Source organism: Oncorhynchus nerka, linkage group LG24 (genome assembly GCF_034236695.1).
Source record: "Oncorhynchus nerka isolate Pitt River linkage group LG24, Oner_Uvic_2.0, whole genome shotgun sequence".
NCBI classification, from domain to species: Eukaryota; Metazoa; Chordata; class Actinopteri; order Salmoniformes; family Salmonidae; genus Oncorhynchus; species Oncorhynchus nerka.
In genome coordinates, this window is record NC_088419.1 from 63,920,994 (window position 1) to 63,935,160 (window position 14,167).

The following is a 14,167-nucleotide window of genomic DNA, read 5'->3' on the forward strand; positions in this document are numbered from 1 at the left end:
GCTGCCATGGCTTCTGAGGGGAGAGCTGTTTTGGTTTGCTCTCCTGAACTGCATGTGAGGAACCACTGGGTTTGCTTTTCACACTGGCCTGAGAGCATCCTATTCCGTGAGGCAAGCAGGCCAGGGAAAGAGCGACAGGCTGAGAAAGTGGGTGAAGGAAAAAGTGAAGGAGTGGGTGAATGAGCATGTGTGAGAGAGATGGCAGGTGTGTGAGAGTGATGGTAGTGTGGTATCAGAACACACAGGCCTCAGTCATCACTCAAGCCCAATCACAGTGTACAGGGACACAGGTGAAGGTAGGTAATGGGAAATATGATTTGTTTGATGCATTGCTGTACTTCTGAGACTAAGTGCCTCGTAGCCTGGAGAGAAATTGGATTAGTGTATTAGATAGAGGACATTTCCTCCCCTCACTCATCCTTTTCCTTATGAGGCTTTTTGATAGCCTCCAGCCTTAGAGAGAGTAGAATGATTTGTGTACACATCAACCTTACGTAAAGAGGAAGTATAGGTAGAGACATCAGTTAATCAGCTATTAAACGTGTACCATACATCAACTATTTAGAGCACTAGATCGCTAAAAAGTCTACTTGGAGGAAATTGAACATTGTTCCACATCATTTACATCTAAGAGCGACTCCTTTCTACCTCAAGTGGTATCTGCAACTTTTTAACCAAAGAGACGTTAGTCCCCTGAAGACGTTACTCAGCCCTTTAAATGCAGATGGGTTACAGTGTGGCTCCTTCTGACACGAAACAGACAAATCTAGTGAGTCACAGTCTCCTGTTTGCCTGCTGTTGTCCAGTGGCGTTGGGATAATAGTTCAGGGCTCATGAGGACTACGTCTGGATATTCACCCCGTTTCAAACAAACCCACCCCTCTCTCTGCCATTAAGTGGGTATACAAGACTATATCTACACAGGAAACCAAGCTTGTAGAGGACACTGTCGCACAGCTAAACTTTATGAACCGAAATGAGATGAAACACTGTAGTCAAAGGAATAGTCATCAGACCTTCTAAAGGTCAAACACAGGAACACCCACACATACAGTAAACACATCATGTACTCTCATGTCTTCTCCATGTGTATATATTTACTGTCTATTAATATATATTTCGTCCTATATCCTTTAAAATACCGGAAAAAATTAACTGAGACTCCATATCCTCTATGTCAGATCAACATCATGTGTCAATGTTCCGAAAGAGAGGTCCCTGGAAGCTACTAGCATTCCTGCCCTATTTCACTGACCTCACAGTTACAAAACAAGCCTAATCTATATCAGATATCCCAGAGGAATTAGTGTTATATCAAATTCCAAAAGCTGAACTACATAAGCTTACAGTATGTACTACAGTTTTACTGACACTGAAAGGAAATAGAAACGTAAACCTGTAAGACTGGACTGGTCTTGCCTGTCCTGACTAAAATACAATTCAGATTAGCGATAATTGAACCAACCCTCAATCTTTCTGACCTCTTCTCAATCAGAAGTAACTAAACACTAGTGATGCCTGTTGGGCCCTGTGTCTCAAGCAGCAGTGGAATAGGTAAGTGGGTTGAGTGGGTTCCTACCTTGACGTACTCCAGGGTGGGGTCCATGCTGCTGCTGGGGTCCCTGGGGAACAGAGACAGAGTTCTGTTGAGTGAACACATTCCTAATGGCAGCTTCTGGTCCCCTCCACTCCCTCCCTGTGCTGTGATGCGTCTGCTTCTGCTATCCTGCCTGCTGACTGTGGGTCTACCTCCTCTCTGACAGGAGTGGCATGCTCAGACACTGCCTTCCCTCCTCTCCACCCCTCCACTGCACCCCCACTCTTTAGTCTACTCACCCAGCCCCCACACAAGTCACAGCTACACGTGTCCCCTTTTTCTGACCCCACTGGCAAATTCACAGAGGGGTAAGAGACACCCCCACATCTGCCCTGTCTCTTACATCAGAGGAAAAAAAGGGGGTTTAAAATGCCGTATCATTAGCAGGGCTAGTCCTCCCAAAATTCTCAGTATCACTTCAGATGTCAGAAATGCATTTTGAGAGGACATAACATCATTAAACTAAGATTAGTTATTTTCAAATCCCTGAGGAAGTGTGGATGCATTCCCAGATCTCTGCGAAAAATTCTGTTTATTTTGAGTTCTGCCTCTGTCTCTCATCTCAAATGAGTTTTTTCAGGGGGGGGGGGGGGGGGGGTTAGAGAAGTTGACCAAGCCCTTGATGCAGGGGTCTTACAGTCAGACAAGAGGGGGAGTAATTCCTTGAGCCTTTCACCACTTTTCCCATAGGGGTTGTAAAGGGAAAAAACACAAACATCTCTTTTAAGAGCCTTCGTGGAGTAGGAAACAAAAACAGTGGAATTTCAAGTTGCCCCTTAATCCATTCAAAATGTTGAATAAGCGAGTTAGTATCTAAACCAAAGGATTTAGTGTAAAATTACAATCTAAAAATAACTCACCGAACTGCTGTGATGGCCCTTGGTCTTTTCTTTCCTCCCTACTTTCAGAGAAAGGCGGGAACGCAGCAGGAAATACGGTTGAGAGTATAACAATCTGAAAAATCCTTCCCAAGAAGTTCAGCACCGGCCACTAGCTCTTAAACAGATCTTTCTCCATTTAGCTGCTGTACGACCGCGTCTCATCTACTCACTACGAGGAGAGGTGAACTTTATCTCCTCTGCCCATTCTTTCATGTCAGCCTATACAGTAACCTGGCTTCTCTTTCAGCAGGGTGAGTGACTGGTATGTCATGCCACCTCAGAGGAACACAACACAGGCAGGCTGCTGCGCTGGCTGGTTCACCTCTGAAGCCGCTCCATCCGCAACAGAATAAAGAGCTGGCCTTGTTATTCAACAACTACATCTACAGTGTTATGTAACGTCACAATCAGTTCACAGTATGGTGGTGTTCCTATAGAATTGGACAGGACATTACAGGTTCCACCTGCTCCCATCAGACAGCCGAGACTAATAAAGAGAATAGATATCCCACTCATACTGTTCATATTGGATAGAGAACAGATATCCCACCCATACTGTTCATATTGGGTAGAGAACAGATATCCCACCCATACTGGTCATATTGGGTAGAGAACAGATATCCCACCCATACTGTTCATATTGGGTAGAGAACAGATATCCCACCCATACTGTTCATATTGGATAGAGAACAGATATCCCACCCATACTGTTCATATTGGGTAGAGAACAGATATCCCACCCATACTGTTCATATTGGGTAGAGAACAGATATCCCACCCATACTGTTCATATTGGGTAGAGAACAGAGGTGTTGGGAGACACATCATAGAGTTGGAGAGAGGACGAGTGAGAGGACAAGTGAGAGGACGAGTGAGGCCACAGGCCAGCCAAAGAGCCTCTCCTTTAGACCGGTTTAGTGTCAGCCAGACCACAGCTGCATTGTGTCCTGGTGAGGAAATGTACCCTGCTCAACCACTGACTTTCCCCAAACCTTAAGTTCAAATGGAGCTCAGTCAAGCCAAGGACAAGGACAGAGCAGGTCACACACAGACGACCTGGCTATAATTGGATTTCCGCACACAGCCTCCCCTTCTCTGACTCACTGACTGAGAGAGAGGGGCACTTGACATGCAACACTCCCTCAGTCAAAGGTTGTTCTGGATGCCTAAAGGCGTTCGCCTGCTTCCCAGCCGAAAGAGTTCGGAACAGTTCGTTCATATATTACGACAACATTTTGTGGCGTTTTTGTTCGTTTTGGACTACAGCAAGGTTTTTTTCCGGCTGTTCAGGCACATAAAACATTTTCTCAAGGCAATCGGATGTTGGTAGCCAGTCAGCACCCCCTCATCAGCGATTGGTCAACAGTAGGAATTTTTCAATTCCTCCTGTGATTCAACGAGAAACAACTTGTCCTCATGCACATTTTTTCACTTGAGACATACTGCACCAAACATCCTCGTCAGGACGACTTGGCAAAAACTTTAAAATGAATGACCGATTTCTTGAGTTATCTTAGATTAATTCTGACTATTTTGAGGACTGATTATAGTGTCTCAAGAGAGACAATCAGTACTATTGCCACTTTTTTTCTAGTTTTTCAAGCGATAGTCTTTTACGGGAGTATGCGAGCACATTAGTACGGTTCGCCTAGCCGGGTTCGGCAAGGCCCAGCCCAACCGAAGCCTGCGGAGGCACATCCACACTACTGACTCAAGGGGCAGTTTGACTCTATTGGAAAATCCCTCAACTTCTATATGTACTGTATAGTACAGTGGATCAGTGCTCTGCTGTGCACAAAATAACTTATTTAAATGCATACATATACTAATCTCTCCCAAACAGCATTGAGTATCCATCTGGTCATCAAATAATGAATCCAGGGAAAAATGAAGAGAGGAGAGGGGGTGGTAATGAGTTGCTCTGGTTGAGTTCTCTTTCTCTCTTTTTATTTTACTGGGTAGCTACAGGTGTGTGTCCCATCAGACCGAACATGTACTCTCAGCCTGCTGCTGGCTGGCCTTATAAAAGCAGAACCAGCTGTGGCTATACTGCCTTCTGCCTACTCCTTACTCCAACCCAGAGGAGAGGGAGAGAACGAGAGAATGAGGGAGGAGGGAGCAGATGAGAGAGAAAAAACAGGACACCCCTGGTCCAACACAAACAGGAGCTGCTAAAAGGAGCGCTGTTTATTTACCCACCAGATCAGCACTCACGGAGGAGAGGGAGAAACTTCTGCTCTGGCTGGACATTATGAACAGAACTAACACTAGGACAGGATTTATAGTGTTTACACTGTGATTGGCTCACACAATTAGAAGCCTTCGAGTCCCACAGACAATCATTGACAATAATAGTGTACAGTAAAAATGATTGTTCCGTGGCTGTGCTTCTGATATGGGAATGGAATATTACTTTTAAGATATGGGAATAGAATGTTTACTGTACCTAACCAACAGCTTTACAGTAACACAGCATGACATAATTTGGAGATGCGACCAATTATCAAACAGCAATGTTATGATGACATCCTTTTCATAGGATTGGGTTAGTTCACAGTGTCCTTGTGGCCGGACATCACGGCATCATTACTTATCTCTGCTGTGATACAGAGGACAGCCTGGGCATGGCGTAAACAAAGACTTTCTGTGAAAGACGTGGTGTGTGTGATGCCTATTCGTCTACCTACCTGGTCCTAACAACGTATGTACTGCAGCTGTAGCACCATGATTCCCAATGGGATGTTTTGGTTTTTGATCAGAGTGGTTGAGAACTGACGTTGACAGACAGACATCCAGAAAACACTTCACCACTCTCTAGCCTTGGAGGAAACCATCCAGGCATCAGATCTGACCAGCAGCAGACCATTTCTCAGCAGAACAAACAGAGAGAATCAGTCACTCTAGATTCTGAGCTCACGGCCAGCTCCGTCTTTTATCAGCCCTTTCATCTCCTATACAAGGCTGTAAATCTTCTCGCCATCTCAACCTGAGTCAACCGGAGTCCAACTCATAAAGTATTTGCAGGCACACCACAGCCAGAGCTGTCTGCCTCCCCCTGGGGCAGAGTGAGTGGGCCCTGGGTTATAGTGGCTATCTGGCTTAGGCACATACAAACACACACAACCACACACAACCACACAGGCACACATACCACACAGATTGACTGAGGTTAGGGGTCACCTGAAGAATCACTCACTTTCTGGATCAATCCAGATAGCGTCATCGATACAGAGTAAACACTGATTAATTTGTGTGTGGTTAAAGGATGGAGCACTGTCTGGGTCAAGGGTCAACAGACAGTCGGGGAGACTAAAAAGTCAGCACAAAGAAACATAGGTTGGTTTAAAACATGTACAATATCCACAAAACAAGAATAAGCAAAGTAGTTCAATGAGTAGAAATGAAACAGTGTTCATTGATCAATGTAATCTGCATGAAAAGAGATGGACAGAGTGGCATATCCTCCCATCCTGAAGTTAATGACAGAGCCACACGTAACTGCCAAAATAAAGGTAACACCAACATTAAGTGTCTTAATAGAGCAATGGGCCGCCACGAACCAGAACAGCTTCAATCCACCCTGGCATAGATTCTACAAGTGTCTGGAACTCTATTGGAGGAATGCGACACCATTCTTCCATGAGAAATTCCATCATTGGTGTTTTGTTGATGGTGGTGGAAAAACGCTGTCTCAGGCACTGCTCCAGAAACTCCCATAAGTGTTCAATTGAGTTGCGATCTGGTCACGGAGATGGCCATGGCATATGGTTTACATCGTTTTCAGTCTCATAAACCATTCAGTGACCCCTTGTGCCCTGTGGATGAGGCATTGTCTTCCTATGGGGTCACAGTCATCGTAACCTAAATAATGGCCTGCCCAGCATTTTTATACATGACCCTAAGCATGATGTGATGTTAATTAGTTAATTAACCCAGAAATCACACCTGTGTGGAAGCACCTGCTTTCAATATAGTTTATATCGCTCATTTACTCAAGTGTTTCCTTTATTTTGGTAGTTACACGTATATTTTCATAAGAGATGAGGACAAAGCCCTTTGACTAATCCTGAAATCTCCCTCATCAGTCAGCCATACCCAGCTCCCTGGCAAAGCCAGGTAACCAACCAATCAACCAGCGGCCTTCAGATAGACACAATGGGCCTGCAGTCCTGTCCTGTAGCAGGCAGCACAGTGCTGGCAGCCACACAGAATGGGTCCCTCAGAACTATAGCTGTCATAGTGTTCTGTTAGCCCTGATCCCTCACCATCTCCACACATCTATCTGCACATCAGCGTCTAGAGTTACAGCAGCAGCCAGAATCTGGGCTCTGGTCTCCGTGTGCTTAATGCACCTCAGGGCTCTCTTCAGAACCTCTCTAACCCTCCTCTCCATCCCTCTCTCACTATCTCTCTCCTTCCCTCCCTCATTGCTTCCCTTTCTTTGCTGAGCCAGACAACCCTCTTCCTCTGTTGCTCCTCCACACCTCCACTGTGTATCCCATACTGCCAGAATGAAGGTTGTGGCTTATTTATTCTCCTTATTTTTGTCTACTTTTCACCTTCACTAACCTCACCAGCTTTGTGGAGATTAAATACTAGACCTATATTAGATAACCTTCAAATGTCAAGGGATAGACACAGCCTTTTCAGTTATTAGTAACACCCCCCTCGCACCCCAACCCCCTTCCTCCACCAAAGTCCAGACATATTCTGTCTGCCTGCCCAAAGTGTGTCTAAAGAGGGGGACTGTGTTTCATTCTGTCCAGCACTGCACCGTTGCTCTGGTCTATAGTGACACATAAAACTCTGTCACACAGGATATAACTCACAGTCTGGGTTGTCTGGGCGCATATATCTCAACCATCTAGACATGCTTTGTTGTTGTGGCGGTTGGTTTATATCACTCTAAACAGAGGGCTTACCTTCACTGCATCTCTCTGAGGTCTGTGTGTGTGTATACGTGTGAATGTGCTGTTGTGTCTTTATCCACAGTTTCCTGGCCTAATCACATGGATTGATGCTGAGGAACTTCTCGTCACTTCTTTGTGTTCTCTAAGATCAAGCAAGCCCTATCAGCAGTCTGACAGTGTTGTGTTTCAGTAGTGAGTGAGGTGTTAAGCCCCGCAAAGTGCTGTGGGGAAGAAGAGGCCCTGACAAAGCAGCCCCAGCCCCCAGATAACATCTATAGGGGGCCACAGTGAAGCTGCTCTGCAGTAACTCAACAGGGCCTGAGGGATACAGCCCCCTGCCCTGACAGACAGAGAGGTGGTAGCAGAGAGGCTAGTGCTAACATGTGCTGCTCACTGATTACATTTCAGCTGACCTGCTTACCATGGCTTGAGCTGGGACACTATTTCAGAGTGAAGTAGTCTCAGTTAGTCAGGGGGGTGGTAGCAGCTGAAAGTCTGCAAAGTACTTAAGGGGCTTTAAAGAGCGCACCCTAATTGTCTTATTGGACAAAACATAAATATTTGTTTTAGATTCGGATTCTGTGAAATGAACAAAGGAAATTATAGAGCTGGGGCATAAAAGATGTGTGTGGCTGTACCTGTATGAGGTGTGGCCTTCCATCCCTGTATGGTAAGGCTGGTGTTCCTCGATAATGTTGTGGATGAGTAGCGAGGTGGGCAGACGGGCTCGGGCCGGGTGGGGCAGAGTGCCCATGTGACTGTACATGTCCCAGGAGCGGGCAGGGCCCTGAACCGGGGCCCCTTTCTTCCTCCTAGGCAGAGTGCCGTGGATGGAGACACTGTGGTATCCGGCTGGGGGCAGCTCCGGTACTGCAGGCCTGGAGCTCAGCAGGTCCATGGAGGAGGCCAGAGAACACTGCCTGCTGCCCATGTGCATATTTCTTGGCAGACTGGCAAACTTCCCCTCTGCCATCATCCTCAGCTCTAAGAGGGAAGAAAGAGAGAGAGACATCAGATCAGACCACATGGCAGGAGGAGGAGTGGGAGGACTAGGGGTTATATAAGGCTGACAATATCACAGACATGGTGCCCGGTAAAGTAAACATGTGCTGCTGATGCACATCCTCACAAATGACAAATGTGTGGAAACATATACGTGTGTACGTACAGTTCCTCTTATGCTGCCCACCCAGTATACTATAGCACAGTGACAACTGCATTGGCACCGGATGTGTTTTGATAATGATGGAATATATACGTAAGTACAGTGAAATGAAGCCAGTGGCATAGAGACCATGCTTCATGTATCCCAGTCATAGTTCCACTGATGCTCCCTCCCTCTCCATAGCAGCAGCAAGGAGCAGGATGACATAACTGCAGGCTATCAGTGAACCACCAGCCAGTCTGACTCTGACCACAAGACAGCAGATAGAGACGTCTTGTTCCATGCCCTCTCCAAAAAACATGTTTACCTCAGCGTTCCACACCCAGTTTTTGGACCACTACGCCACTAATTGGGCAATGAAATCAAGACTCCTTTCTAAGCCGAATGGATTTTCTGCTCAGCTTTCTGCTTTCATCCTTTGCCCCCAGCCAGCCTTTTAGCATGCTAATGAGCAGAGAAACAAAACTCATGCCTTAGCAGAGAGAGAGGCTGACATCACTTGCTGTTGCTGCTGTTTCTTCACCTGCTCCTCACAGAGCAGCCACACAGCTTATGGATTATTCATAACCTGTTTTATTTCCTTAACTTGGCTTGGCATGTGAAGGGAAGTGAACTTGGTAAAACATTTATGGCAATCTTCTCAGCGGTGCAGCCATAATTTATGATATTGGATTATCATAAGGGGTCAACTGAGGATAAAGCCTGCTGCCTTAATTAAAATGAAATCATGTGGTGATGAAAGACAAAGGAACACTTTGTCCTGGCACTTTGATAGAGTTTCTTACTCAGCAGTCTTTGTTTTACTCATGCATGGATGTAAACCTCTGCGTGGTAAGACGTGGTGGTGGGTTGAGGGAGCAGCAGTCCTATAGAAACGGCCTCTTGGGGAGGACGGGGATAAGGAGAGGTAGAGAATCCACTGACCCAGACAACAGCTGAGTGTGAGCACGCACTGACCCTGTTAACCAGTTCTATTAAAGCTATTCAACAACAAACACACCGCCACCGAAACACACACACACACTCACACACACACACACACACACATACACAGGGCAGTGCTGATGTTGCTTTCAAAGCCTTTGTCCTCTTGGTGCTGTGTGAAATTTTATCTGAGCCAGGGCTGGTGTCAGTGTTTAGGTCTGGTATTAACTCTGTGAAATGTCTCTAACTGAGAGGGGGCGATTTAAGGCCCTGCTTCACGTCCCTAAAATGGTTGATCCACCCCACAGTAATTGCAGTGCAACCAGATATCATCTTCTTCAAGGAGATGCTTTGCTGTTGGATCAGTGCCAGGAGGGCAGCAGCAGGGAGGACTGTACTATAGCAGTATGGGTCTAGAGAGTCTGGTGGGAATTTCCCAACATCATGGGTGCTTCTGACTGATGGGAGAGTACCATAATCTGCCTTGTGATGACAGCACACTTCAAAATACACGGACACTCACTCTGATTCTGCAAATTCAATGAAGAGTAGTCAAATCTAGTCCTGTAATTAAAGTATGATAAGATCTCCCTTCTCTCTGTGCTATGTCTCCTTACTCAGCATTGCAGTATTGAGGAGATGAAAGAACGCCATTAGGTAAAGGAGTAATGAACACCAGAGGTGTAGACTAAAGGCATCAGCATGCTTCAGTTTGGCTGGCGGCTAGCGGAAGTCGGCTAGGCAAACCGAACGAGGGTGCTCGCATGCTCCCTTAAAAGACCTTCGCTTGAAAAACGAGAAAAAAGGGGCAACAGTACTGTTTGTCCATTTTGAGACGCTGTAGCCAAAATACACTTTCTCAAAGTAGTCCGAGTTAATCTAAGATAACTCAAGAAATCTGTCATTAATTTCGACGTTTTTGCAGAGGAGATTTTACATCTAAGATGTTTGGTGCAGTATTTCTCAATGAAAAAATGTGCATGAAAATGAGTCATATCTTGCTGAATGACAACAAAGACATACCTACTGTTGACCAATCACTGACAAAGGGGCGTAGATTTTGGCTTGCCTCCAGAAAAAATGTTGTGTGCCCAAACAGCCCAAAAAAACTCACCGAAGTCCAAAACTAACAAAATGTCACAAAATGTCATCATAATATATGCACAAACTCTTCTGAACTGTTTCGGCTGGGAAGCATGTGGACGTATTTACATCTGGACATCCCTCATGAAAAGTAGCTTTCAATTACCTACAACTCATCACTACTACACAAGATCTACACAAAACCTCCTGGTTTTACTACCCAATTACTTTTGAGATGTGTCGTAAGCCAGTGGTGATTTATGTAGTAATTTAAGTAGTAATAAGTGATAAATTGGGACGTTTCACTACTGGTGAACACTACATATTTCCTGTGCAAATCACTACGTAATTCTCCCTTAACTGTGTAACTACTGAGCTTTTGGTTATCTACTACTTAAAACATACACATACCTACACAATTCCTACATGCTCATGTAACCGATGTGAAATGGCTAGCTAGTTAGCGGGGTGCACGCTAATAGCGTTTCAATTGGTGACGTCACTCGCTCTAAGACCTTGAAGTAGTTATTCCCCTTGCTCTGTAAGGGCCGCGGCTTTTGTGGAGCGATGGGTAACGATGCTTCGAGGGTGGCTATGTGTGCAGAGGTTCCCTGGTTCAAGCCGGGGAGGAGAGGGACGGAAGGTAAAACTGTTATATTGATGCTGTTGACCCGGATCACTGGTTGCTGCGGAAAAAGGAGGAGGTCAAAAGGGGAGTGAGTGTAACGATGTGAAATCCTTTCCAACTACTCCGCTAAATATCACTCTTCTCTCACAGGAAAAAAAACAGCTGCTACAAATTCCCTCCATTCAATAACATCACAATTTAACCAACACCAATATATTTTTGTGACTACCTGGACCTATAATTTGGGTTTTGAAGTATAGAAACCAAATCATATGATTTGAATGAAAAGTATTTTAATAAACAACTGGAAAATGTGACTGTAAGAAGCGCACATCACTTCAAATAGGCTACATGTCATATTAAACAGCATTTAAACACTCTAAACAGGTCAAGAGCCAGACAGGTAGCCTAAGAAAGCACGAAAATGAATTATTTAGGCTATATTATTTAAATTATTTAAAGGTTATAGCCTTCAAATAAATACATTTTGAAGAATTTGCGAGTGCGACACACTAGGCTGGCTGGGACATTAAGCCTTCAGCATTTAAACAACATTTTGTTGTATTAAATCACTATAGTCAATAAATTGCGCAAAAGGCTGTGACTTACTTCAATATAGGAAAAATGAATTATTAGGCTCAGTCTAAAGTGCATTTTAATTCATTTTTAGAAACATGAGTTTGACCAGAGTCTGTGGTTTCAGGCTCATGCGATGGTGTCTGGAGAGCAGACCAGCAGCGAAGAATACATTCTCTGTGATTGGGGATGCTAAACACCCTTTGGGTCACTCTTGCCAGGCTGGGCAGGATGTGTAGTGTTTTTTTCTGTAGGTAGGCCTAAAAGATTTTAGCGAAAATAACCCTATCAAAACAAAAAGCTCCTTGAAAGAGGTCATATGTCACGCCTATTGGGCCAAAATCAGTGATGGCCTATTGTATAGATAATAGAATGAAAATTAACAAAACTTTTAAGATATTTTTTGTTTATTAATACTATGCTACAGTGACAGACTTAGCTAGCTACTCACCTCATTCCTTTCTGTTAGCATGTACACATAACAAGTACACCATCAGGCTTTCGAGATATGTGTTTTCTCAGATTCCACAATGATTCTTTAGTTGTGGACACTTCATCACCACACTCTCTCTCTTGCTCTATCCTCCTCATCTTTGTAAGTCGCCTTGATTTTTCACCTATGTGTTTCATCAGTTTCTTTATGAAAATATTTAGCATACTTGATGACAGTAGCTAAAGCAAGGGGATAGCAGCACGCAAGTAGACTACAAATTCATGCTGGGCTGGGAATGCCCTGAGCTCACGAAGTGAGCGCTACTGGAGCAGGCGAGAAGGCCAACGCTCCAGCCTTTGGTGAAATTCACTCCACGCTCCAGTCAAATTGGGCACATTCTCTGGTCACCACTAGACTAGCGCACATGTTATTTCCTCAAGTTTGTAACTGTAGTTATATCATCAAACAATAAATAATATGCTTATACAAATGTATTTTTTTTATTAAATGAATGACATATTAAATGATATATTTACGCTTTTGTTAATCCCTTTAAGGCCTTATCTTCATTCAGCTTTAATTTAACTATCTTCAGATTTAAACATTTTTGCAGACACATGTCTCCACCATGTAATCTTTTAGAAAATAAAGACAAGCACAAGAGAGAACCAATTATAAGGCATTATCAATCATCTGCTAACAGAGGTCGCATTAGATAACACAGAAAGAAAAACATTTGACTAACCATGTTAATCTTACCAACAACGGCCTCCAGTCTTCTTATGTTGAGGACCTCCTTGGCAACAGGTCAAAAAGACATACAGTGCCTTCAGAAATTATTCACACCCCTTGACTTTTTCCACATTTTGTTGTTTTACAAAGTGGGATTAAAATGAATTTAATTGTCATTTTTGGTCAACAATCTATACAAAATACGCTGTAATGCCAAAGTGTAAAAAAAAGCAAACATTTATATAAAATAAAAACACTAATATATTGTGAGGACAGACACTGGAGATGAGAAGCAAGAACAGGGAGTGAACATTTCATGGAAAAGGACATATAACAAAAACAAGAACAACGTCTGGACAGGGGGAACAAAATGACATTATGACAATAATGCTGACACGGGGAACACAACTGAGGAACATACAGATACAGAGGGGGCAATCAACAACGTGAAGGCGTCCAGGAGACAGGTGTGTGCAATGAAGGGCAGCCTGGTGCCCTCGAGAGCCAGAGAGGGAATGCTGGAGCAGATGTGGCATATATTTTCATTAGATAAGTACTCACCCCGTTAGACAATACATGTTAGAATCACCTTTGGCAGCGATTACAGCTGTGAGTCTTTCTGGGCACGTTTCAAAGACCTTTGCACACCTGGATTTGCACACCAATATTTACCCATGATTCTTTTTAACATTCCTCAAGCTCTGTGAAGTTGGTGGTTGATCATTACTAGAAAGTCAATTCCATTTTTGCCATCATACATTGTCAAGACGATTTAGGTCAAAACTGTAACCAGGCCTCTCAGGAACATTCAATGTCATCTTGGTAAGCAATTCAATTGTAGATTTGGCCTTGTGTTTAAGGTTATTGTCCTGCTGAAATATGAATTTGTCTCCAAGTTTCTGTTGGAAAGAACACTGAACCAGGTTTACCTCTAGGATTTGCCTGTGCTTGGTTTATTCCATTTATTTTGATCAACAAAAAAAACTCCCTCGTCCTTGCCAATGACAATCAAACCCATAACATGATGCAGCCACCACCATGCTTGAAAATATGAAGAGTGGTACTCAGTGTTGTGTTGTGTTGGATTTGCCCCAAACGTAACGCTTTGTATTCAGGTCAAAAAGTGAATTTATTTGTCACATTTTTTCTAGTATTACTTAAGTGCCTTGTATTCTGTAAAGACTTCCTTCTTTTCACTCTGTCATTTAGGTTAGTACTGTGGAGAAACTACAATGTTG

General features: G+C 44.0%; 1 protein-coding gene across 2 annotated transcripts in view; it reads right to left on the minus strand.

The window, feature by feature from the left end:
* LOC115108418 (breast cancer anti-estrogen resistance protein 3 homolog) overlaps positions 1-14,167 on the minus strand; it is a 113,011-nt gene that overhangs the window by 60,306 nt on the left and 38,538 nt on the right. For both annotated transcript variants that reach the window (XM_065009050.1, XM_029632707.2), the window contains 2 exons: positions 8,027-8,372; positions 1,580-1,622 (listed from right to left, as the gene is read on the minus strand). In XM_065009050.1, the coding sequence (XP_064865122.1) occupies positions 1,580-1,622; positions 8,027-8,372 (389 nt within the window). The remainder of the gene's footprint in view (positions 1-1,579; positions 1,623-8,026; positions 8,373-14,167) is intronic.